General features: G+C 39.8%; 2 protein-coding genes across 4 annotated transcripts in view; one reads left to right on the forward strand and one right to left on the reverse strand.

Annotated features, from left to right (window-relative positions):
• CARF (calcium responsive transcription factor) overlaps positions 1-2608 on the reverse strand; it is a 56632-nt gene extending 54024 nt beyond the window's left edge. For both annotated transcript variants that reach the window (XM_020972814.2, XM_020972809.2), the window contains exon 1: positions 2447-2608. The gene's annotated coding sequence lies outside the window, so the exon portion shown is untranslated. The remainder of the gene's footprint in view (positions 1-2446) is intronic.
• A 239-nt stretch (positions 2609-2847) lies between these two features.
• On the forward strand, positions 2848-27105 carry WDR12 (WD repeat domain 12). Of its 2 annotated transcripts, XM_020972817.2 has the most exons (13): positions 3083-3418; positions 6887-6981; positions 8666-8760; positions 9628-9734; positions 12055-12170; positions 12564-12718; positions 13139-13184; positions 16525-16610; positions 20358-20498; positions 20605-20710; positions 20869-21001; positions 25266-25338; positions 26121-27105. In XM_020972817.2, the coding sequence occupies exons 1-13, from the start codon at positions 3378-3380 to the stop codon at positions 26190-26192; spliced, it is 1266 nt and encodes a 421-aa protein (XP_020828476.1). In that variant the 5' UTR covers positions 3083-3377; the 3' UTR covers positions 26193-27105. The 2 variants fall into 2 exon arrangements, with proteins under 2 accessions (XP_020828477.1, XP_020828476.1); XM_020972818.2 differs by lacking the exon at positions 20358-20498 and having other exon boundaries at positions 2848-3418.
• Positions 27106-27416: the final 311 nt, after the last annotated feature.

Below are 27416 nucleotides of genomic sequence, written 5' to 3' on the forward strand. Positions count from 1 at the left end.
CCTTGACTCCTTCAGCTCATTTTCATCTGGCATGATTCTGACCCTCAATATCTTGGGTTGTCTTCCTCTAGAACCACTTCTAGCTTCATGCCCACAATCTTCCAGATGCTATGTACGTTACCTCATTAGCTACTTTGACCACCATGCCACATTGCTGACTCACACTTCATAATCATTTTGCAGACTGCCAAAACCACCTGGCTGTTCTCACATGAATATGTGAAATACGTACTTGCACAATTAAAAAAAAAAACAATTGCAAGATTTTACATTCATTCTTATGAAGTTTCATCTCATCAGACATGGACCACCATTCCAGCTTGTTTGTGGTACTTTTAGGTTCTAATTCTTGTCTTCATCTAAAATATTTCTATCACATATAGTTTGATTTCTTTAAAAACAGCTATTTGGAAAATTAACAACTAAGAATACACACCCTGATCTTATGTTATTTACCGATCATATTTAAGATGTTCTAATTTTAAAAACCTATCTTCACATTAATTGAAATATTAGACATTTTTTCACCCCAGTTAATTGCAAACCAAGAATAAGACCTAATTTATCTAATGTCTATTTATTAGGGGGAAAAAACCTACACATTTCAAAGTAAAAGCTATGTTTCATTAAATGCCCAATTTTCCTTTATTTAAAAAATTATTTTAAAATCAGAATTTAGGTGCTTTCCAGTCTTACTGAAGCAATTCAAAATAGGAAAAGTTACAAGGATACTGTACAAATCATAAAGTATAATCAGACTTAAGTTATTTTAATAAATAAACAGACTTAAATTATTTCCAATAGTGAAGTGTTGTTTCCTTTTTTACTTTACTGGTATATAACATGGTACAAAAGAATTTTTAAGTTAAGTGCCTTCACCCTCAAGAGCCCTTAGCATGGTAATTAAAAATCCTGTTAAATGGATTCCCAGAACTTCTAAAAGTATATATTAGATGATATTAATTAATTTCAAGGTTTCTTCTCTCTACCCAATACTGTATCTCTCAACTTGAGTGATCTCAAACCAAACAATAGCTGAAGTTGTGCATGAAAATCATGGTTAAGTCTATATGCTATTAGCAACATCTTTCTTTCTCCACTGCCCCATTACCTACTTTTCCATTCCCCCTGTTTCTTCTTCCTGGCAATATCTTAACTATTGCATAACCTGAAACATGTCGGGGGAATGACAGCAGAATGAGCAATTCTGTCCTCTGCACTCCTTTCTACTCTTAAGCACAGAGAACTCTTCTCTAAGAACTGCCTAGAACAGCGTTTTCCAAACTAATTTGGCCATGGAACACTTTTCGATTTGAAAATTTGCAAAGCTAGCCATAAATGTTATTAGCCCTGAGAGTCTGGAGGTGTAGTGTATACGCCTGGGACAAAGAGAATTTAGCAGAAAGAGCAAAACAGAGGGACTATTACTTCCACATCAAAAGAAGACACAAATGTCTTCTTCTGACATACATCATTTCATACTTCGTCTCAGAGAAGTGCGGTGAACATTTTCTTACTCTCATTCGCCTGGGCTGGGGAAGTCTGTGAAATGCTGACCCCTTTCCAGTTTTCTACAGCTAACACCTCTGCGCATCCACTGAACACAACTTGGGCACTGTAAGAATTAGACGTGGCGGCCCTTCCGCTACAGCAGCAGCTTAACAACCCCCAGGCCGACCTCCCCTCCCTTCCAAGGACACACACAGGGGGGCTTCTCATAACTATCGCATCTCACGGCAGGGGGCCGGGAAGACAGTGGTCTCTGAATTCCCCCTCCCCTTCCCCCGCCCCCCGAGCACAGACAGCCCTTACAGACACCCAGGGCATCCTTCGGGCGGGTGGCTTTTGTGTCCCTGGCTCTTGAAAACGCCGCCCCGAGGCGTGTGCTTAGGGGGAGGGGGAAGGGGGTCGCCGGTCCTTGCACTTTCCTCAAACTATCTCCGTTTCTCGTGACAAAGAGAGAGGGGAGCGGAGCTGGGAGCTCGGGCCCCGGGAGAGCAAGGCCGACGAGCATCCTCCGGGACTCTGCACCCAGCCGCGCCGGGGCGGCTTTTCCTTCAGCCGGGCTACCTAACCTCCGCCAGCCGGTGCCCGCAGGGTCAGGGGTGGATTCCCGGGGAAAGGGTCTGGAGAACCGCCGGGCTCCACCATGTTGTACCCCCAGACGCCGCATCGAGGGAAAAAAGGACGAGCCGCGGGCTCGGGGCCCGGAACGAGGGGGCGGATCCCGGAGCCTCCACAGAGCCCGGCGGGGGGTCGGGGTGGGTGACGGGGAAAGGGCAGGGGAAAAGGGGAGGCGACAAAGGCCGCCTTTCCGGGCGCGAACGTCCCCGCCGCCCCCCGGCTCCCTCAGCGCTGTGGCCGCCGGGAGCCCTGCAGGGCAACCAGGGAAGTCCGCGAAGCGCCGGAGCCGAGAGGGAGAAAATTCAAAACGAGTTTACTCAACCTCGTCTTGGCTCCGCGGCACCGCCATGGAGACCAGCGCCCTGCGCAGGCGCGGCCCGCCCCGCCCTGTACCCAGATGCCGGCTCCACTGTGCTCCTGAGTAGGGTGGCCCTCCTTGGCCACCGTCATGAGATTTACTTCGGGATCTGCCTTGACTTCTCTCAATTTGGGTTTGTGAAGAGGAAGCTGTAGCCCAGAAAAAGTCAAGTCCCGTTCCCCTCACCTCATCCTGCCCCTCCGCAGTGACTCCCAGGCTGGAAGTGTGACTGAGAAGGGGGAAGCCTAATAAGCCTAATAAAACATTTACTGATCTTACTCCATATACAGGGCCAATACGAACTACAACTCCCAAGTGTGCATTGCGGCGAGTCTATGAGAAATTGGAGGAGCTTCCTTGTGGGAGTTGTAGTATCTACGATCCCTGACTGAGTTCATCTTCGAATGCTTCCCCGAAGATTTAAAATATATATACATATTTTTCAAAGACAGTTAAGTTGAGGGACCTAATATCTCTGTCTGATACGTCAAGCCTGGAGCTAATGGAAGAAACCAGCTAATAAAAAAAAAAGTTGACAGCGTGGGGACTAGATGCGGGCGCCTTTTAAGAAGAGACCTAACTAGTAGATCGTGGCCTGGTGGGTGGGATCGTCAGTCGAACTCTCTGGCCTGGGCCTGGGAACATCCCCGGTAGCGCCGGGCTGCAGCCACGTGGTTGGTTCCAGTCCCGGCTTCTGGCTGCCGCTGCTGGGGCGCTCGGAGGTGGTGAGCGGACTCTCTTTCTCCCCGCCTCCCCTGCCGGCCCGGGAAGTTTAGAAGAGGGCCGGGGTCGATACCGCACAGACCCAGCTCCTGCCCCCCACACGGCAGCAGCGCCCACCACCCCTCGTCGTTCGTTACCGCGGGTCGGGTCGTCCTCCCCCCCACCCCCAGCCATGGCGCAGCTCCAGACTCGCTTTTTCACCGACAACAAGAAGTAAGTATCGAGCCACCCCACTTTCTCCTCTGCCGGCGCCCCCCGCCCCACTGAAGGAGTTCGGAGTGAAGGCTAGAGGAGGGGGTGCCTGTCTCGGGTTGTTAAACTTGCTTTAACTTTTTATTTGGGGGAGCGGGGTGACGAGTTTTCCGCGTCCCTATTCTCTAGAAAAGCGCTTAGAGAGTAAAGTTCGGAGGAGGGGGCGGTGACCCGCTTCGCCGCCCCCCGGGGTGGGTCTGGTGCTGGTTGTGAGCTTCCAGCAGGAAACTCCTAAGAGGCTGGGGCGGCTGATCCCGCCTCGGGGGTGCACGAGAAGGCACCGAACCCACCCCCGGACGGGAGCTTTCGGTGGCATCCCCCCTCGTGACTTGGCATCAGTCATTTTCTCTCCCCCCCACCCCCCCCGCTCTGTACATTTGGAAGATGAATGTCACTTTTGGGCAGTTGTGATTGTTGAGAAGTTTCTCCCGTCAAGCCACAATCCACCCTCTTGTAACTTCCACCCTTGTCCCTAGTCACCCCGCGGCCATCGAGCAAGACCCTCCGGAGACAAGTCTTCTGTTCAAAACTGAAGTGTTCCCAGTTCCTTTAAGCTGTTTTTAGCCCCGGTTAATTACTTGCTCCCCTACCCTTCCATATACAGTGCGATTCTCGTCTAGATATTTCACCAACGTGCCTACTATGTGCAAGGCTTTTTAGAAGGTGCTGGGAATACAGGGCCAAAAATGAAACTGCCCCGCTCTAGTTCAGGGGGACTTCATCATCCCTTGCCTGGACTGTTGCAAAATAGCCTGCTGGTGGGTCTCCCAGCCTCAGCTCTCTCCTAGTCCATCCTCCATTCAGCCACTTAAAATAATTTTCCGGAAACACTGGATCTGCCTTGTCACCCCTTAATCAATAAACTGTGGTGCCTTCTTATTGCCTCCAGGATCAAATAGGAAATGCTCCGTTTGGCATTCAAAGCCCTTCATAACCTAGCCCCTTCCTGCTTTTCCATTATCTTCCCCTCTACTGGAGGAGGCAGGGAGGCAGGGATGGGGGGAGGTGGGGAGTGGAAAGAGGTGGCTGTAGAACTTGAAGATAAAGATTTTAAAAGGCCAGAAATAGGTAAGAGCAGGAAGGAAGTCCTCTGGAGAGGAGAGAATTTAGGAGAGAATTTAAGAGCTTTCTATTTTGGCTAGAAAGTAGAGTTCATGAAATGGGAGTGATTGTGGCATAACATTCTTTGTGTCTTGGTTTTTTTGTTTGTTTGGGTTTTTTTGTGTGTGTTGTTTTGTTTCTAAATCTTTGCTTGTATTATGGGGAGGATTTCTGGTGCCTTTCCTGTCCTATTCGTCACATTTAGAGTGGTCCCTATTTGACAGTGTCTGGTCCTCAGCCTATTCTCCCTGACTAGAATACCCTGCCTTCTTTAAATCCTGCTGTTCCTTTAAAACTGTCAGCTTAAATCCCATCTCCTCCTTGAAGCCTTCCCTGACCACTGGATCCCACAATGATCTCCCTCAAATGAGATAACATTTGTAAAAAGCACTTAGCCCAGTACCTGAAGCATAATAAGTACTTATTTGTGGTAGGTACTTAAATGCTTATTTCCTTTCCTTTCCCTTCCCTTCTTTTTCCCCTTCCCTGTCATGACTTCTACATTCAACTTTTGGTACCAAGATTTTTAATGTGTGCAGTAAGACATTGGGCAGCTAGGTGGCACATTGGATAGAGTGCCAGGCCTGGGGTCAGGAGGACCTGAGTTCAAATGCAGCCTCAGACACTAGCTGTGTGCCCCTCAGCAAGTCACTTAACCCTTTTTGCTTCAGTTTCCTCCTCTGTAAAATGAGCTGGAGAAGGAGATACCAAACCACTCCAGTATCTTTGCCAAGAAAACCCCAAATGGAGTCAGACTAAATGACAACAATAACAAAATAAGATATTATTATTATGCTGGTATATTATACTCCAGACATGTAATAGTCACATAGTTCTATTAGTGATGATTATTGTTGTAAATAAATGTGGCTCCACATTCATGTAATTAAATCACTGATTTGTAACAGACATTGAACCTGCCTGTTTGCTTCTAAATGGGCAGGGTTTTTCTGTATGACAAGCTCCTATATCTGGTCTGTGTAGCTTTCACTCTGTCCCCTGGGAACAAGCAGAAGTCTAATCCCCTTTTATATGACAGCCCTTTCACATACTTGAAGACAGCTATCATATTCCCTTCCCTCTGCCCACTCAGCCTTCTTATAGAATGAACATTTCCAGTTCTTTCAATTCATTGACCTTTGTGTGGCTTGAAGTCAAGGTTCTTTGGCATCCTAGATGCTGTTCTCTGGATTCTCTTCAGCTCATCACTGTCATTCCCAAAATGTAGTGACCAAAACTGAACACACTATTCTAGATATGGTCTGACCATGGTAAAGTAATAGAGTGGGACTGGTACCACCTTAGACTCTCTTACTGCACCCAAAGGTCGTGTTAGCTTTCTTGTTGCCTGTGGGATAAAATAGAAAGTCCTCTGTTTAGTTTTTAAAGCCCTATATAAAGTGTCCCCAGCCTGCCTTTTCAGCCTCATTGGACATCTTCAAAGCAGCCAAACTGGCGTTTTCTCTGTTACTTCCACATGACGTATCTCGGTGCCTTTGCAGAGGCTGTCTCCCATGCCTGGAATGCATGCCATCTTTACCTCTGCCTCGTAGAATTCCTCTCTTCCTTTAAGATACATCCCAAGCATCATCTTGTTCATGAAGCCTTTTCTGAGCCCCTTAGCTGCTAGTAACTCCCTCCCCCAAACTAGTATTTAACTACTATCTATCTGTATATTTGTTTTTGTTAGCTATATTTATTGTGTACATATTTTTATATGTATGTATCACTCCCATTAGATTCTAAGTTCATTGTAAGTAGATATTGTTTAATTCTTTGCCCTTGTGACCACATTGCCAGGCCCATAGCAGGCACTTAATAAACACTTATCGATTGTTTGATGTTATGTTGTAACACATTAAAACTTTCAGATGACCTGCCTAGACATTCTTTTTGGAACCAAAGTGAAAAGACCATACATTTTACTCTGTTAAATTTTATCGTATTAGAATTAGACTATCAATATATTTTAAAATCCTCAGTAGGATTTATTGTGTTAGTTACCCTTCTCAGCTTTGTGAGTAGGACTTTCTGAATTGACCTGGTAAATTAAGTAGGAGTTTAGAAACAGCAACATTTATGGTTGAATGTATGTTTATTCACCAATGAAAAGTTAGCCAAATAAATGACAAATATATGTGAAAACCTTTTAACTCCTGAATTGAAAGCCACTGGAGCCTTTTTTAATGGTATTGAAAAATAGGAATTTTGATGCTACCTTTCTGGGCATGGTAATTCTAGAATGTTATGTAAGATAAAATTAGCGAAGCAGAGTTATCTCAGTTTGTCTTGTTCATGTGAAGAATAAGTTATTCTCTCTTTTTATAGATATACAGTAGACAATGTTCCCTTCTCTATCCCTGCGGCCTCTGAAATCTCTGATCTTAGTAACATTATCAATAAATTATTGGAAGCCAAAAATGGTGAGTATCTTTATTATCTAAAAGATTGAAAAAGAGTACTTAGAACAGGTTATTTATAATACAGTTACATTTTGTTGAATGTTTTGTTTTTCTTTAAAAACGTATACATTTTGTGACTGCAAAAATACAGTCACTAAGTGTGTTTGTTAGCCTAGCAGGCTGTTTTACAAACATATTTTGGAAGAAACAATGTAGTTTTTGATAAAATTTTCAGTTGAATTATGATGCTTTTATAATTTTATACACTAGTTCACTATTTAGGAATAAAGCAGTTACCATTACAAATAATTATAAATTGTGGTCTAAACAATAATATTTCTGCCTGGAAACTTATTTATTTTGCTTTTCGGATGTAGAGGAAGTATGCCCACTTTGCGTGACAGTGGGACCTTACACTTGCATTCTTTATGATCTTTGTAAAGTCTGGTAGTCCCACAAAGGACCTTTTCCTAAAAGTCCTAATCAAGTGGAAAGATTAGTGAGGTAAATGACTTCTTTTCTTTAACTTTCCTGAGTCATAGCAGCTAGCTGGTGTAGCATGCCAAAGGTTCGGGTTGGCAGTGATAATTTTTATTGGTTTTGTCTGGTTTGCTGGTTTGATCTTTGTTATGTCTTTACCAAAACAAATAAGGAACAGGGTTTTTGAAGTTTACCTCTTCTGCCTTCCATGGTTGTTGCTCTTGAATAATACAGTAGTTGAAGGGGAAAACAGCAGTGGCAAGTAAAAATGGGACAAAGGTAAACTGAGGCACAGTTTTCTCCAGGGCAAGATAACAGTTTGTTAACTGTGACTTGTATAGCTGTTAATAAAATGGGTCAGACTGTCTCCCTACCTCTAACCTACCCAGTTGGGTTAGTGACCATGATGGGGTTGAGGAGACCATATTTATTGAGAGCCCAAGGGGAGGCGGGGGGGGGGGGGTGAGAGGCAGGTGAGGGCAGAGTGCTGATGGGGGTGGAATCTGGGGTTATTTAAAAAAAAAAACAACCTTTCAGTCAGCTGAAGCTGGGGAAAGTGGGCTGGCCTTCAGGTGTGGCTGAGCACACCCCTCTCTGACAAATAAGGAATGCTATTTCCTTTATGGGACTCAGTTGCCTCTAGTACTCTTGGCTAGAAAGTCAGAACCACCCCAATCAGGATCTCCCCAACTCTCTGACTTAGCCTTCACCTTGGAGACCAAATCACCCCAAACTTTGACCTGGAGAGAGTAGGATAGGGGCTCAATTCTTTGTTTACAGGTAAACTGAAGGGTTCAAGGTTAGCAAGCAAATGTCCTGGGGGCTAGGACACATTATTCTTTTTTTTTTTTTTAAGGACATATTATTTAGGCTGATTTGTGTCTTTTGAGCTAGACTGAGAAATGGGGTTTGACAAAATGGGGAATAGGATGGAATACAGAGTAATTATTATTGTTTAGTTGTTTCTGATTATTAAATGATATAGCATAATACTAATTTTCTTCATAACAGCATGAGATGTTGTGAATAATTAAAGTATCAACCCCTGGGTTACTGTGTTGACAGAGTTAACTAGTCAAAACTTTATCTCATTGTCCATACTTGTGATTATTTTAAATTATTTGTTTCCTTTTAAACACTGTTACTATACACTTTAATGACTTAGCCCCCAAGGAAAAATGTTCAAATATGAAATATGTTGACTTTTATTTTTTATTAATTTTAGAAGTCCACAAGTATGTGGAGTTTGATTTCCTTATTAAGGGTCAGTTCCTGCGAATGCCCTTGATTAAGCATATGGAACTAGAGAACATCTCAACAGTAAGTTTAGATATTTTCCTCTTATTAGGCATTATTACATAATGACTTTATCTCCTTATTAATTTGTGTCATTAAGGTTTAATCATGTGTCACACTGTATCTAATTTTCATGATCATGCTGAAATTTGTAGGTTATTTAATCAGGTTCCATCTACATTTGATTCTCCTGTGGCATTTCAAACTACTGCTTGTGTATTGTATATGCTACATACTCATCAGGCCTTGGGATCTCCTTTCAGCATCCAAATTTCCCTAGTTTGTTGCTTCTTCCCAGGAGACTTTTTCTAATTTTGACTTCTGTCTCCTTGATTTTGGAACATCTCCTTTAAGCATTCAGATGAACAGAATCATACATTTTTAGGGTAACCGAAGGCAAAATGGAGGAACTGCTGAGATATTCTCAGTACAAGTGTCTACAAAATAAATTTATATAATAAAATATATAAATACATACAATACAAATTTATACCAAATACATTCTTCACAGTATTTAATAGAAACTTATATGGACAGAAAGAGAAGGTTCATTTACCTTCATTTAGACATTTCAGTTACATTGCTTATAGCTGTAGTGTTCACTAGTTATTTATTATGCTTCCTATCTTACTTTAGTATAGACTTTCTGATGCTCTGTTTCTTTAAATTACTTCCAGGATGTGATTGATATAGGCCCAAGCAAGAATGAAACTTAAATTTGTGTTGAAACTATTCAATCTTTCACATGACTGCAAATCTTAAAAAATTCTAATGTTATCTGAAGGTGGATGCCTTTGAGGTGCTGAAAAAGTTGGGAACATGTGTGTAGTGTTTTGTTTTTTTTAAGTCACCTCTTTTCCTGATAAGCTTCTTGTTTCTTTGGGTGAATAGGAAGAAGTAGTGGAAATTGAGTATGTGGAGAAATATATCGCACCACAGCCTGAAGAATGTATAGTCCATGATGACTGGATCAGTTCAATTGAAGGAACAGTGGAATGGTATCTCCAGTTGTGTTACACCTTGAATTTCCTTCATTCTCTTATCAGATTTGCTGTGTTGCTACTCATTTTACCGAAAGTTCCTTGTTATTTATTTCTCCATTTAGCTTGGCCATGTGTGTCTTTCTCTGGATCTTGGGTTTTCTTTTCTTTCTTTCTTTTTTTTTTTGTATATGTAGTTGTGTCATGATTGTGTTAGAGAGCACTGAAGGCTCATATAATATTCATCGTTCCCCTGTAGAGTTGGTAGTGTGACAGGTGTCATGATTAGCCACCATCCTAGCCTGAGGTGGCCGAAGTGGTGTACGTGTGGTCTTCTTGCTGTTGTATGAAAGTGAGGTTTTCATTTGCACTGCTTCCTTTGTTGAGAGTAAAGAAAAGCCTGTCCTAGCTATGCTTCAATTTTAATAACTATATTTTGCGAGAACAAGTTTCCCTAGAGAGATAGCATTGAGCAGTGGATACGGACCTGGCCAAATAGTTAAGAAGGCCTGTGTTCCAGTCTAGCATCTGATATCTGACATCTACTGGCTGTGTGACCTTGAGTGGGTCAGCAGTTCTCTAAGACTTTTAAAGCTGCACACCAGCTGCTTTTCTGGATTGATAGAGGGAGTTTTCCTCACTTGGACTTCCCTATGTGAAATGCTCTGGTTCAAAAAGGTTTCTGTAAAATCTCAAGTTGCTAAAACTAGGTTTACATTTCTGCCCTTTCTTGTTGTGGAATGGTGCTGTTTGATCTTATCAGACACAGGTCCGGTGCTTAGGCCAGTTAGCTCAGTTAGTTAAAGCAAGTGTTAAGAAAACTAAGGCCATAGGTCTAAGCTCTATGTAGTCCAGTTATCTAATGAGAAAAAAGATATTTTAAAGAGGTAGACTTTATTTTCCAGGCCATTTTGAAAATGTGTTGATCATTGGAGTACATTCTAGTCCAGTGAGGAAAGGGTGTAATATGGCCAAGGAAACACTGGACTAGGGTCTAAAGCACTGGGTGAGAAGAGTCCAAGCTCTACCATTCACTACCTAGGACACCTTCTCTGTAAAACGGAGATGATAATATTAACACTAGCCACCTCATACATAGAGCTGCTGTGAGGATCCAATTAGAGGAGTCGTAGAAAGTCTTTTGTTACTGTACAGGATTGTGTAAGAGAAGCTGTTATGATTAATCATGTAAAAGAGGGAGTGACTTGGGGCAAACTTGGGAGTATGGGAAGTGGCAAAGACCAATAGAAGCACATACTTCCTTGGCAGTATCTCATTTCTGTCATCCTACAATACAAGGTGTATTATATTATATAATTCACTATTATATCTCAAATATTTAAACTGTCAGAGTTGAAACTTTTTTCAGCCATTGTCACATTCTCCCAAAGTTTATGTGGCCATACATAAGTATGAGGGGGGGTTTGTTGAGATTTTAGGATTGGAGAAGAACCTTTGTTTTTCTCTGTAGGATTACACTGAGAGTTGGGACCCTGTTTTGTTTAGGCAGAGACATTCTATAATGGTATCCAAACAGAGATGTGTTCGAGACCATGTCATTCAGCTGTTGGCAGTCAAGCATGATGTCTTTGGGTCTCTTTTGGTGCATGGGAGCTTGCAAGTGATAAATTTCCTTGGGAAGCACTTGATTCAGAATGCCCACTTCACTTTAAAATTTTCTGAGAATTGTGTGGATAGCCATAAATCAGAGGTATCAAACACACAAGTGCTTGGGAAGTATTAAACAAAATAAATAAAAATATAGTAGGACACAGAAAATGTTACTTTGTGGTTTTCTAAGTAAGTATGTCTTGCAGGGATCATTCTGCACATTTTAGCACACCCCGTTCTATTGAGTTTGATGCTGTTGGCTATGAACCATAGTCGATGCATATATCTAATACAGAAATGTGTTGGGCCATTCGGTATTGTGTAGAGTAGATATCACGTAGATATCAATCTTTTTCTCTTACACACTCTTATAAGTGTGGTATTTCACTAAATTGCAACTTGAATTCTCAATGTCAGTAAGTAAAGAACATTGTTTAAACTAGGTATTCTTAACTTTTTTTGTATCATGGACCTTCTTTGGCAGTCTGGTGAAGCATGTGGATGCTTCAGAATAATGTTTGTTAAGGAAATATGAAATTTCAGTTGGAGGTTAGTGAAAGTAAAGCTGTAATTATTTTTTCCTATCCAAGTTCACAGAGCCCCCCCAAAGTGACCCATGGACTCCTGATTAAGATTCCCTGACTTAAACATTCTCCACAACGATTTGTCCTAGGAAGCACACCTGGCTACAGAACAGGGGGAAATCATTTCTTTTTACATCCTGTAGGATCTTGACTGGCTGCTATGACAAGACATCTCGGATCTGGTCTCCAGAAGGAAAGTCTCTCATGACAATCGTTGGACATAGGGAAGTGGTAAAAGATGTTGCCTGGGTAAAGAAAGGTCAGTTCCTTTGTATTGTTCAAGAAGTACCAGGTGGGGTGGGAGGGGAAAAAAGACTCACAGCAGAAAAATAAATTTCGCATTTCCAGTATCCTGAATACTGGTCAGTCAGAGAACATTTAGGAAGAAGGGTAAAGCAAATAAATGGGCAGCAGTAAGTCCCTTGGTAAAAATCACCTGCTACATACATGTTTTCAAGTTTCTATAATTATGTTATTATGGGAACAAAATGTTTCTTCTTTGCAGTCTAAGTTCAACTTTTTTCTTTCAGAAATTGGGCATACAGATGATCTTGTTAGCTTTTACAATCCATTCGAAAACAAGGAAAATTCTTTGGCTCCATGATGTGCTGTAGAGCCTGCTATTGCTATCCTTGTTTTCTCTTTGCCACAGACAGTTCTTCGTGCCTGCTTCTCACTGCCTCTATGGATCAGACTGTCCTCTTGTGGGAGTGGAATGTGGAGAGGAACAAAGTGAAGGCTCTGCACTGCTGTCGAGGCCACGCTGAGAGTGTGGAATCTGTTGCTGTCAACAGCACAGGGACTAAAGTAAGCCGTGGGTGGGTGGGAGGGCGACTGACTGATTCCTCTACTGAGCTGGAATACAAATGGCTTGCTCAGAATGTCAGAGGTCTAAGTGACCTTTTGTGGTTATACCTGTTAGCTCCGTAGTTAGTGAACAAGAATGCCAATATCATAAGACAGAGACTATTCCTCTTCTAGTTAATGTAACAGTTGAAATTTGATGATAAGGTGGAGGTATATAGCTTTTCAAATGAGACACTGAAATGATAAAGGTTATATGTATCTTTTTGTCTAGTTGAACTTAGTAACTACAGTCCTGATGGCACATCTGTCTTGTTATGATTAAAGGAAAAATATTTCAGTTGATTAAATTGCTGGAGGGATATCAGCTAAAGGAGATAGTATGCAGTCTTCTCTCTTGTTGACGTGTTTCCATTGATTTAGTTTTGCAGTGGCTCTTGGGATAAGATGTTAAAGATCTGGTCTGCAGGTAAGTCGAATCTTTTAATATTCATCTGGACGTCATACTAAGTCATTTTGAAAGGATAGGTACTTAGGCGCTTATTTAATTGAAAACATATATCATCCATTCTGGTGACCTAAGTGGACAAAAAACTAAAAAATTTTGAATTACGTGTCAGGGAACACTTGAGACTTATGTCATGAAATGATATTTATGTCAGAGTTTTCATTTTTCCTCAAAATTTAGTTATTTACCTTGTATTACAGGAATGATCTAGCCTCTGTCAATTTAGTGCCTACTGTGTTTCTGGTATTATTCTAGACGCCTTGGGAAATACAAAAGTAGTAGTAGCTTTCTTTTTTGGAGGTCATTTATGTTGCAGTCTCAACTGTCAAGGAGTCAGGAGTAACCAAAAATGTCCCCAAACAATCCAAATGGGTTCCATGCCGTAAAGGCCCATATGCTTCACTCAGGCCCATGCTCTTTGACTCCTTCAAGAAATGTAACCACTCTTTCTTGAGGCAGCTGGCTAGGTAATATGGTAGATAGAATGCTGAACCCTGGAGTCAGGAAGACCTAAGTTTGAATCCAGCCTCAGTCAGTTATTAGCTGTGTGAACCTGAGCAAGTCACTTAACCTTTGCCTCACGTATAAAATGGGGATAATGATAACAATGATAAACCTCTCTGAGTTGTTGTGAAGATCAAATGAGATAGTACTTACAAAGCACTTAGCATATAGCCTGGCACACAGTAGGTGCTTAATAAATGCTTGTTTCCTTCCTTAAGATTTGCAAAGCACTTTAAAATCTTATGTCATTTTATCCTCAACAACTCTGGGTAGGTGCTCTTATATACCCATTTTACAGATGAAGAAACTGAGGCATGTTAAATGACTTGCTCAAGGTCATATAGCTAGTAAGTCACTACATTTATTAGACTGGTAAGGCTGTATTCAAATTCGGATCTTCTTGATTCCAGATCTAGTGCTTTAACCACTGCACCATCCAGCTGCCTAAGAAGAGGAAACACTAGAACAAGAGAGACCCTTCTCATGTGAGATGGTAGAGCAGTGTAGACTCTGTGGAGCAGAAGTGTGTTTCCTGGCTTGCTGTGGTACCATTGACTGATCCTCAGTGGAAAGAGCATCCCGAGTGGGGGATGTGTGACATTACTTAACTGCTCTGCTCCTCAGTGTCCTGGAGTTTTTTTGTTTGTTTTGTTTTTTAAAGAAAGCACCTGTCCCCAACCACCTTGGACCTAGAGTGAAGATAAGGAAACATGGATTGTACTTCGAACTTTTGGGTGATGATCTGCCACCAGTCAAGGAGAAGGGCTAGACTGAAATACTTCTTATTTTTCCTTATTTCTCTTTTATACTGTTAGAATGGGAAGGGCACCAAATACAATTTTGTCTATTCAGATTTTTTTTCCTAAATACTTTGGCTCTTTATTTGGCATTTTTTAAATTAGACTCTTTTGGTAGTAAGGAATTTGCATAATATTGTACCTTTCAGCAATTTGGAGTCTTTTTAGGGATTTCTTAATCACCAGCCAAAGACAGTTTTAGTTTTTAAGTGTGTTTTAGTACATTATAATTTTTGGAAAACGGATAATATGTGTGTGTGTGTGTGTGTGTGTGTGTGTATGTGTACACACACAGAGAATCCTTAATCAGTAAGCATTTATTAAATGCCCACTCAATGCCAAAAACTGCACTGAGCTTGAGGGATACAAAGACAAAACGAGTCCCCGCTCCCAGCCTGATGGGGGAGACAGTATAAACCACTACGTACAGATAGGATACAGGGCACATTGGAGATGATATCAGAGGGAAGGCTCTAAGATCAAAGAGGACCAGGAAAGGCTTCTTGTGGAGGTGGCATTTTGTGAATACTTGAAAGAAGCCAGGCTAAAGTGAAGCGGCAGAGGTGAAGAGCGATGAGAGATCTGAGCTTTGGGGGAGAGCCAGTGAAAATTCCTACAATTGGGAGATGGAGTATCTTAGGGGAGGAACAGTGAGGAGGCCAGTGTCACTGGATTACAGAGTACATGGAGGAGAGTAAGGTATAAGGACTGGAAAGGTAGGAAAGGGCTGGACTATGGAGGGCTTTAAAAGCCAAATAGAGGATTTTATGTTGGATTCTGGAGGCAATAGGTAGATACTAGGGTTGAATGGGGAGATGTGATCAGACTTGGGCTTTAGGAAGATCGATTTGATAGCTAAGTGGAGGATGGACTATAGTGGGGAGAGATCTGAAGCAGGAAGACCCAATAGTCTAGGCACGAGGGGACGAAGGCCTGCCCTGGACTAGTGGAGTGTCAGACGAGAGAGGGGGGCATGTACAAAAGATTTTAGGGAGGTAGAAACAACAGGACCTGGCAGCTCATTGCATCATACCCAGAATGTCGGCCTGGGTAACTGGATGATGGTGGTACCCTTGACGGCAGTCGGGAAGTTAGAAAGAAGGAGAGTTTGGGGGGTGGGGAGGAGAAAAGAACCAGAAAGCACTATTTCCCAAACACGTAGGGAATTTAAATCCAGAAATTTGAAGTTTTGCTGAGGACTGTCTTTTAAAAAATATTTATCACTATAAATGTAACATGGTCACAATGGTTTTCCTTTCATCTTGACCCTTGAGATTGGACCTTTCCTTTAAATAAAGAAAAGTGATCCCACTGACAGTTCAGCTCATTTGAGAATGTATTTGGCATTTCACAGCTTTAGTCTTCACCTCTGCTGCGAGGGGAAAGGTGCATTATCCGTTGCTGAGGATTTAGATTGTGGCACAGTGAGATAGAATGCAGGCCTTGAAGTCAATGAAGACCTGAGTTAAATTCAGCCTTAGACACTTACTAGCTGTGTGATCCTGGGCAAGTCACTTAACCCAGTTTGCCCCAGTTCTCTCATCTGTAAAGTGAGCTGGAGAAGCAAATGGCAAACCACTGGCAGCATCTTTGCCAAGAAGACCCCAAATGGGGTCATGAAGAGTCGGACACAACTGAACAGCAACAACAAAAGGTTGTTATCATTTGTTATTGTCATTGTGAATATTGTTCTTTTGCTTGTTTCCTTCACTGCATTGCTTCCTAGAAATCTTAGCGTAGTCTTAGAATGCTTCATATTTGTTATCTTATTAAGAGAGTAATGACAATACATTTATATGCTACAAATTATTCACCATGGATCTTTGCTCCACAGAGTGCTATGAATGTTTCATTATATAGGACCTCTATCTAGCATTGACCTATAACCATGCTTCCTTCCCATAAATGACCTTCCAACTCAATCTGTATACTTAAAGGTTTGAGTAAGTTAATATGGCCTATAAATTTTAAAAAAGACATCACATCTTACTCTGTTTCAGTCCCTACAAATGAAGAAGATGAAATAGAAGATTCCACAAACAAGCCTAGAAAGAAACAGAGAACAGAGCAACTGGGATTAACAAGGGTAAGATTTTGTGAGAAACTGCTGTAATTTGGCATCAGATATGCTCACCATTTCACACAAACACATATATGTATGCGTGTGTGTATACATATATACATATGTGTGTGTGTGTGTGTGTGTATTTTTTTTTAGGGCAAATTCATCTCTTTTATATTTTGGGTAGAATATGTTATAATGAGTATGTTATAACCCATCTTCCAAAATCCCTTCTTTCAGGAATCCTTCCTTTTGTTGCCCTCCTAGAAACTTATGACAACATTTTCACACTTTCTTGCTAAGAAAATGTATTATCACACCATCCTATGGTACCTTTTATCAGAGATTCTTAGGGTCTTTCAGCCTTACTCAATTATAAGTACCCCCATGAAATTTAAAACAAACCAACAAAAAGATTGTTCCTGATTTAAATATGGGTCGTTTGATTGCTGAAGTATTTTCCATGAATTTATCTTGTAAAGGAAAACTTAGAATGATTCTAGGTGTTATGATTCTTTTAACCACCCAAGCATACATGAATATGTGCTTATGCTTGAAGATTCACTCAGGATGCCATTCCTGCATGAGGGAGGCTGGTCATGTCACTGAAGTCACCAGAAATAAGTGGTCACTTGAGAACTACTGTACTCTGACCCTCTGGCTACACATCAAAGTGTAGTAAAGCCTGCAGGTCCAAAAATGCTTTGTTGTACTAGAATTTTGTTCTGCCAAATAGCTCTTGAAATCATTTGTTTTCCATGGGCTAGATTATGGAAATCTTTTCATTATATAAAGATGTTTCTTGTGAAAATCATCGTTAGAAAATATGACCTGTCTCTCTTTAGCTGTCATTTTATGTGCTCTTCTTTTCTTTGATAGTATTGTTAGTATGTACTTTTATTTTTATTTTTATTATTTTTAAGTGCTCATGATAAATTTGCCCTGAACTATCTGTATGTTCTCATTCCACTCCCCTTGTTACCAGTAGTTCACATCTTTAGAATGACTCTCTAGGGTTAACACTAGAGCTTTTGGTATATGGCCAGAGCCTTCTTAGTATCATTCCTGACAGCAGTGTTGCCAGCTGGTCCAGATGGTGGCTTATATGAGACAGGTGAATGGTCTGTTTTAGCTACATTTAAAGATGTTTACTGAACTGTAGATTAGATGGGAAAATCTTATAGAGAAATTTGGCACCTGTTCTAAGAAATAAGAAGCCCCTCGATCATTCCATCGGGTAAAACAGAAATTAGAGCTGGAAATGCTTTCCTGTGTTTTGGATTCTGTGCCAGTGATAGATTACCTTGCTGCATGATTCATGTCCCTGATCAGGATCCCTAAGCAAAAAGATTTTCTGAGTGTTCTCTACAAAGAACACAATTGCTTCTCTCTCCCTTCCACCCCTCCTTTTTCGGGCAAATGTATAATTAGAACATTAGAATCATAGAGTGTTTGAGCTGAAAGGGACCTTCGATATCAGTTTGCAGATGAGAAAACTAAGGTTCTCATTTGATTTTATAAGGCTTAAGCTTATGTCTATGTAAATTATTACTGCTTCTGTACAAAAGCCTTTGACTAAATTTCTTTAGTTACAGAGAAAATTGTCAGCAAAAAAGAAAGATTCTGTCTAGCATTTTACTCGAGTTACACATGTCAAAGATAAAGCTCCTCATTTTCCTTTCAAACTCCTCTCCTCCTCTGAGTTTCTCTATTTCAGTGAATAATGCTGTCATATTACCTGTTAGTCCATGATTAAGTTTCATTCCTTCATATAGTCTGATGCTAAGGAGTCATGGCATAACAAAATTTCATGGAATTTTCTAACTTGGTTCCTTCCTTATCAGCACTTCCCTGCTTCTGCCACACTTTTAGGGCTTTCCCTGTTACCTTAATGACTTCTCATTAGGTCTTTTTTTGAGGTAGCTCTAGATGAATGCTCTCTGGACATTAGTACATAAGGGACAGGATGGTTTTTCCCTCTTAACATCTTCCCATTTGGTACAGTGTTCAACCTAGTTCTGTGTAGCTGCTTAAGAGAAATATTTTGATGATGAGAATATGGATGCTACTCTTTTATGTCTCTGTAATTGAATGGCAGGAATGGTGGATAGGGAGAAATAATCACCTGGTACCTCTGGATGCTAACTACAGTTAGGTACCTCATACCCTGGTTAAACACCTGTTCTCATTATCTTTTAATTTCTTCTAGTTTGTGAGCCCATGTTAAAACCTTCATCCACAGCTTTTCCCCAAGACTTTCTCCTTTGTTTTCTTTCCTGCTACGAAGGGTCACAGTCATGCTCCTCTTTATATTCAGTTATGATTTCCCTACCTCTTGGGATAGAATTCCTTACCGATCCCCTAATTTCTCACCTAATGAGAAGTCATTAAGGTAACAGGGAAAGCTCTAAAAGTGTGGCAGAGGCAGGGAGGTGCTGATAAGGAAGGAAGTTAGAAAATTCCATGAAATTTTGTTATGCCATGACTCCTCAGCATCAGAATATATGAAGAAATGAAATTTAATCATTGACTAACTGGTAATATGATGGCATTATTCACTGAAATATGAAATGCCTTTGTCCTCCCCCGTTAGTTTGTAAGCTTCTTGAGGGCAGGGACTTTTCTTTTTTTGTATTTGTATCTGTAGTGCTTTGCACAATGCCCAACACTTAGTAGGCACTTAATTAATATTTAGTGACTGGAGATGATTTCTTCCTTAGGATTTCCTTTTACTTTTCTTGGGAACGTTTGCCAGTTTCTTTCTTTTTTTTTTCATCCTCAACTTATAATTTGGTTCTTTTCACTTTTATTTATTATCTTTTGATTTATGAAAGACAGAAATGACAAATACTAGGAAATCCTTGAAAGTAATAAGATTTTAACAAATTTATCTGACTATATTATTATACTTAGGAGTGCGGTAATTTATTGAAGATTGTAATTCACCCCCCAATTCTTTTCTGACTTAAGTATGTATATACTTAAAATTTTTCTTTTAAAATTTTATTTCTATCTCGTCCCATTATACCCCCTCTCTTGTGAAAAAATATAGTTAAGTAAAACAAACCCACCCATTGACCATGTCTGGCAGTTTATGCTTCATTCCACATCTATAGTGTAGTCCAGGAGTTCTCAGAGTATGATCTGGGGACTCTGGGAGTCCCTAAGACCCTTCCAAGGTCTTAGGTCAAGGTCAAGACTATTGTCATCACAATACAAAGATGTTTGAGTTTTTAATCTGGTATATATGGCTAAGTAGGACCACATAAACAAAAGATTTTAGGGATGGGTTCTCAGTTATTTTTAAGAGTCTAAAGGAATCCTGAAACCACAAAGTTTGAGGACCTCTGGTATAGCCCACCACCTCTATATTGAAAGGAGGGAAGTTATGTTGTTCATCAAGATAGTTCGCTTCATAGTTCTTCGAGGAACTTTAACAGTCAGAACTGAAAGGTACAGCGGAGGTCTTCTAGTCCAAGTTCCCACCCAGTGCAGGTAGCCTCTTTCCAACAACCTGATAGGTTGTGTTAAAGCTAAAGAGGTTTAAGATAAAGTGTTGTTTGGTAGTGCTCCTAAAAGTGTGGTTTGTAGCAATAACTTGAAGTGGTTTGGTTTGCTTCCTTTATAGAATCAAAGAATTGGAGATCTATAAGAAATTTAGTTATGTTGACATTTATGATGTACTAAAAAAAATAGACAATTTTTAGTTGGTGGACTGACGATTGTTCCTCTGGAATGAAAAAAACCTTTTGGTCTTACTTTAATTTCTAGACTCCTATTGTGACTTTGTCTGGCCATAATGATGCAATTTTCTCAGTGCTTTGGTCAGATGCTGAAGAAATTTGCAGTGCGTCGTGGGACCATACGATTAGAGTGTGGGATGTTGAAACTGGCAATATTAAGTCAACTTTGGTGAGAGAGAATTAAGTAGTTCTTAATGATTTTGGTATTAAGATAGCCAAACAGTATAAAAAGGCTATTGGAGGCCCTTTTCAACCTTTTTCTTTCTCTTTTTTAGACTGGAAATAAAGCATTTAACTGTATCTCCTATTCTCCACTTTGTAAACGTTTAGCGTCTGGGAACTCTGATAGGCATATCAGGCTGTGGGATCCCCGAACTAAAGGTGAGCATTTGTAAGCTATTGAAAATAACTTATGTGAATGACAGACATTTTTCCTCAACTTACAAATATGGGTTTTATGTAAAAACTTAAAATTTATCATGCTGACTTTTTTCACTGCTTACTAATTAAATCGTTTTTTATCTGTTTTCATTATTCAGATGGTTCCTTGGTGTTATTATCCTTAACCTCCCATAATAACTGGGTGACATCAGTAAAGTGGTCTCCCACACATGAACAGCAGCTAATTTCAGGTTCCCTGGATAACATGGTCAAGCTTTGGGATACAAGAAGGTAAAACTTACTTCTAAGACCTGCTAAATAAGCATCCTGATTATCCTAAGTAAGAGAGGAGTGAAGCACTTTGATGTTTCAGAGGCAAACGAGTAAAAAGTTCTTGATGGTCCCTTTTGCAGAGAAACAGCTGCCACTAAAAACAAAGAACTGTCAAAGATATATTTTTCTTATATTACACGGTCCTCTTAAAATTAACATTTTATTATTTTCTCTTAAATAACCTAATATTAATCATGCATTATGTTTAAAAATACATGTGTGCAGCACATCTACCCAGGCCTCAGATTGATGTTATAGTTAATGGGCAGAGAAGAGAGAACTAGAGATCAGTGGAAATAGCCATGGCTAGTGTTTGTTTGATGCTCCCAAAGTGAGATAATGAGTAGGCATTAAATTAATAATCTCCTCTACTCTTTATCACAACCTCTGTTATCTCTAGCAGGGGTTGGCAAACTAAGATCTGGGGCTTCCTGCTTCTAGTTTTTGTATAGCCCTTGAGCTAAGAATGTTTTTTACATTTTTAAAGAAAGTTATAATTATATTTAAAAATGTAAATACTGTTCTTAGCTCACATACAAAAACAGGCCGCCTCAGTCCTTCGTTTGCTCTGACCCCTGATCTAGAGATCATTCCCTGCTTAAACATGGGTCACCACCAAGGCCCTAGGCTGGGGTGGGAGGGAGAGGGGGAAGTAAAGTCACAACAGTCTGACACCCAGAAATGTTTGGCACCTCTTGGATTTTAGGAATTGTAGCCTTCTCCACACATGCCCCTTCTGTGTGGAATCAGTATTTACTGTACCCTTTGTCCCAGCATGCTCTCTGCCAGCCAGAAATGATGGGCTGCATAGCCTGACCATACTATCTTAGATGATCCCCCTGGCCTCTATCACTATCTGAACTTCCTGTCCCAGCACCAGCTTGTTTGAAAGATTGTGATGAGGAGGACAGAAAGGTAGAGGGCTTGTCCTGTCCCGTGCGGTCCAAGATTAGTGGCCCCCTTTACCACATCTTCCCAGAAAGCCACAGACCCTTTGAACCTCTATTCTGATTGAGTGTTCCTATCAACTGGTAATTTCCCTACGCTGTAGTTAGCAAACAACCATTCCTATTCCCCTCATCTCAGTGATGCACAGTTGCCATTTGCCAAGATAAAAAATTCCTTTCTTCTGCTACCTTTCACTCTATCCAGATTGACTCTGCCACTCCCTAGCCTGTCCTCCAACTTCCCCTTCTACCATGTCCAGTAGACTCCCACCCTCCGCCCACTCTATTATTAGCAAACTTCCCTTCATCCTAGCTCTCTTCTCACACTTGTTCTGTCTTTTACACTCTGTGGAAATCTGGATTTCTCCAGAAGACGCCTCATCCTTGGCTACCCGCTTCACTATTAGTTGCTGTCTCTCTCATGCCTTACAACCCATTGGGCCAGGAAGAGCAATTGGTATGCTTCTGTTTTTGAATATTTTATTATTTTTTTCCCAATTACACGTAAAAACAATTTTTAACATTCGTTTTTAAAAATTTTTGAGTTCCAAATTCTCTCCCTCCCTCCTTCCTCTCTCCCTCCCTTTCCCCACCTTCCTAAGAGGGTAAGCAGTTTTATATAGTTCATACATGTGAAGTCATGCAAAACATTTCCATATTAGCCATGTTGCAAAAGAAAACACAGCCCAAAAAACAACCACGAAAAAAATAAAGTGAAAAGTGGTATGCTTCGATCTGCATTCAGACTCTATCAGTTCTTTCTCTGAAGGTGGATATAGCCTTTTTCATCATCAGTCCTTTGGAATTGTCTTAGATCATTGTATTGCTGGGAATAGCTAAATCATTCACAGTTGATCATCATATAATATTGCTATGACTGTGTACAGTGTTCTCCTGGTTTTGCTCCCTTCACGTTGCATCAGTTCATATGAATCTTTCCAGATTTTTCTGAAATCAGCTTGCTTATCATTTCTTATAGCATAATAGTATTCCTTTAAAATCATATACTACAACTCATTCTTTGTCACCAGAAAAAGAGCTGCTATAAATATTTTTGTACAAATAGGTCTTCCCTTCCTCCTCCTCCCTTTTTTTAAATCTAGGGATAAAGACCTAGTAGTGGTATTGCTGGATCAAAGGGTATGCATAGTTTTATAGCCCTCTGGGCATAGTTCCAAATTATTCTCCAGAACGGTTGGATGAGTTCACCACCCCACCAACAGTGCATTAGTGTCCCGATTTCCCCACATTCCCTCCAATATTTATCAGTTTCCAGTTGGTATGTTTCTTGAAGCAACTGGGGGCTCATTGGATTGAGCACTGGCCCTGGTGTCAGGGAGATCCAAGTACAAATCCAGCCTTAGATTCTTCCTAGCTGTGTGACTCAGGGCAAGTCACTTAAACACTACCTGCCTCAGTTTCTTCAGCTGTAAAATTGGGAACAGAATAGCGCCTCCCTCCCAGGGTTGTCATGAGGATCATGAGATAATGTAAATTGCTTTGTACAGTTTCTGGCATATGGTAGGTGCTTAATAAATGCTTATTCTCTTTTTCTCCCCTTCCCTTGCTTCCCACTGACATTTTTCTGTGATACCCACCTTTGCATTGTCATTGTTGTGATCTGTGAGCCTCTGTGGAGCTCTCCTTCCCTTCTCAAGGAGTTTTATTCCAAATTCACAGCTTCTGCCTCTACCCTAATTCCTGTTCTCATACTAGTGGACTTAAATTTTCACAAAGATGTCCCCTCAGAAATCCTGGATTCTGAATTCATCAACCTTCTCAGCTCCCATAATCTGCATCTCTGCTATACTTCATTTAACACCCTTCAAAGTTCACCACTAACCAAAACTGCCACCTCCCTGACCTTGAACTATGAAATTCCCCTCATTGATCATAATTTCTTGGCATTTAGCTCTTTCTAAGGCATCTCCAGTTGTGTTTTAGACACTTGCGCGTGGATATGTCAAATATTGCATTCATTATCTTCTCAAGTAAAACCCCTCCCTTTCTCCTTTCCTGTTCTGTTGAGGGCGCCGTCCTTGCAGTTACCTGGATCTGTCAGCTCCCAGTCATCCTTCACCCCCCACATCCAGTCAGTTGCCATGTTTTGTCTAATGTATGTTAGACCCGTTCCTTTTTATGTAGTTGCCTTCTACCCCTTTGAGGCTTTCATGCAGAGTGATTCTAATGTCTTCCTGATTCACATGACTCTATTTCTGATCTCATCCTCCACACAGCTGTTACCAAAATAATCTTCCTTCCTAAGGCACAGGTCTGATCATCTCACACCCTTCCTCAGAAACCTTGAACGCTTAATTCCTTGGCATCCACAAGGCAGAATACGCATTCCTCGTATCTTAAGGTTTACAGCAGTATGGCTCCAACCTTCCTTTCAGGACATACCTCATGCTATTCACTTTCACAGATACTTCATTCTAGACAGATTCTGTTACTAGACTCCATGCTTGAAATGCCATCTCATATTTCCATACATGCACATAAGCTATCCCTCATGCCTGAAATGGATTCTTACCTCATCTCTGCCTTTCAGAATCCTGTCTTCTTTCAGGGCTGAGCTCTGGTGCCACCTGATCTGCGGAGCCTTCCATCATCTCCCCATTGTTCATGCTTTCTCCCTCCTCACATTACCTTGTACTTATTTATTTTTGTACATGTTGTATTTCCCCAGTAGAATGCAATATCTTTGCAAGTGGGGATTGTTTCAGTTTTGTTTTAGTATTCCCAGCTTTGAGCACAATAGTAGTCACTTAAAACATTTATTTCATTTTCATTTTGTGCAGTAATACGAAATTAAATATACAAAATTGAAAGATGACTAGATATGAAGGCATATTTTTTTCTTCCTAAGAATATTATAATATTATTACAGATGTAGTAAATTAGAGTATATTTAGGACTTCTTACATACCATTCAGGGCCTAGAATAGGAAGCATACCTAAAGGATGCAGCTCCGTTGACTTTTTGTGTATATTTTAAAATGTTTTACTTGCTGTCAAGTTCAAATGTTGAAGTTCTTTTTCTTTGGAAGTTCTTACTATATTTTTTGTTTTATACATCTGTAGTCTTTTCATCTAATGACACAGGAAAAGAGTAAGAGATGTGTTTTAACAAAGATTCAGAATTTAGAGATTATTCTCTTCCACAAGTTTGAGTGATTTTGTGTGTGTGTGTGTGTAGACAGATATATTCTTTTATTTAATGATATAATATTGTAAATATTTATCAGGTTATTGTGACTTATGTCTTTTTCTAGTTGCAAGGCTCCCCTCTATGATTTGGCTGCTCATGAAGATAAGGTTCTATGTGTAGATTGGACAGAAGCAGGGGTAAGAAATCGACGAGTATATGAAAGGACAAAAACATTAAGTGATAAAATTCATTCAGTATTTGTATTGTTACTATAGACTGAGCAATTTCAGTTATTTCTGATAAACATTCTGAAAACTTTAACAGCAAAGTTCAGTATATGTCTCAAATAATAAATGAATTAATATTATTAATAATTTAAAAAGAAAACTGTTTCTATGCATTTTTCCCTTTGTGATTACATAATTGTTATCTAAAATTTTAAAACATTAAAAGTACAGTTAAATTCTACTAAATCATATTGGGGAAAGTTATTCTCAGCAAAAAAATCAATTACCAAATATTTGAAGAAATGTGATTTCGTTACTTCAAGTACATCTACCAAATGCAGCTGCTAAAATAATCTTTCTTCAACAAACAGATAAGTAACTTGCATTTGATAGCAACCATTTACTTACTTATAAATATTTGTCTAATATCCTTAAAGTTCATGGTACTCTAAATATTCCACTTTCATTCTCATTCACTTTATTTCATTTCTTTGCAAACCTTTTCTTCATAGAAAGTTCAGAGGTACACATCAACATAGCTTAGATAGAATGATCACATTTTTAATAAAGGTTATAATGTATTAATAACAGCAATGCAAATTGAGGTTGTAATTTGTTTGGTTATTCTTGTAACTTAAATCACTCAGTAAATACTGTTTTTCTTAATATAAAAATGTCATTTTGATTGGCATATTTTCTACCATAAGTGAATTTTGTTCATTTACTTTCTGTTTGTTTCTTTCATCAATCAGCTGCTATTGAGTGGAGGAGCCGACAATAAACTGTACTCTTACAAATATTCGGTCACTGCTTCAAATGCATGAAAATGGATGGTGATTCGACATCAGAGATTATCTTTTAGCATATAAAACTTATATAAAATCATTGACTTTTTGACAGATCTGAAGATCATTGTCTTCATTAGCCAGTCTTTTACAACAACCTGTATAAAATGTTTTTTGACTGTCAAAACAGTCTTGTTTCATTGTGTTTAGTTTTTTTTTCCCATTTTTCCTTTATATTTATAATATACAAACCTAGGTATTTGTAAAAAGTGAAATGTGACCAGCTCTCTTCACTGTGTTCAGAACTTTCTGAAATTACGTTTTGTTCCTTCATGAATATTTTGGCTTTGAATAACATAAAAAAAGTACTAGAAAGTTTATAATAAATATAAAGCAATTGACTTTATGGATCCTGATTTATTCTGTGGGAAAAGTTTCTTCTTTGAACTCAGACTACTGGTAAATGCTGTATTAAAAGGATGAATGAAATTAAAAAGAGAAAATGTTTTAATTAATTGGGTGATATCTTTGTAACTCACTTGTCATCCAGTGATCATGAGAAGGGATGCTTATTTCCTTGAGATAGCAAATATCAGGTGTTTCAAACACAGAAAATCATAAACATTGCTGGTCTTTAAGAAGGACTGATTTGAACATTCTAGCCAGATACCCTGCTGCCAAGAAATGGTAAAAAAAATTGTCTGAAATATCGTACATCATAAAATGTCCTTCATTATCAGAATATAATCTCAAGGAAATGTACCTTGCCTCTAGAACTTTGTTGCTTCTTCCCACTACATATGGAATAATACTTGGTCCTTGCATAAAATTAATTGCTGGAGGAAATCGCCAAACTGTACTTTGATTTATTCATAGCTATTTGTTTAGTGACCATGCTTTAGTAAGACCACGTATGCCATATAATTCTTCTAAAATAAAATGCTTCAATTAACTGTAGTGTGCTATTATCAAATAATAATATCAGGATAAGTCCATTTTTCTTCTCAGGACATTTCATTCCTTCATTCAGAGAAATGTATATTATTACTAGGTATTGAATAGTTTCTGTAAAGCCTTTGAGCTCAGTCTGCCTGGAATGTGTAGTGCCCACAACCGTGTAATATGAGGCTAGAAATGTAGGCTTGAGTCAGACTGTGGAAGACCTTTAAAATAAAAGGAGTTTGTACTTGATTTTAGCGGCAATAGGAGGCTCTTAAGGGAGCATAGGGATGATGTTTGGGATTTATACCTTTAAAAATCATC

This window comes from Phascolarctos cinereus, unplaced genomic scaffold (assembly GCF_003287225.1).
Source record: "Phascolarctos cinereus isolate Bilbo 61053 unplaced genomic scaffold, phaCin_HiC Scaffold_7;HRSCAF=346, whole genome shotgun sequence".
Lineage (NCBI taxonomy): Eukaryota > Metazoa > Chordata > Mammalia > Diprotodontia > Phascolarctidae > Phascolarctos > Phascolarctos cinereus.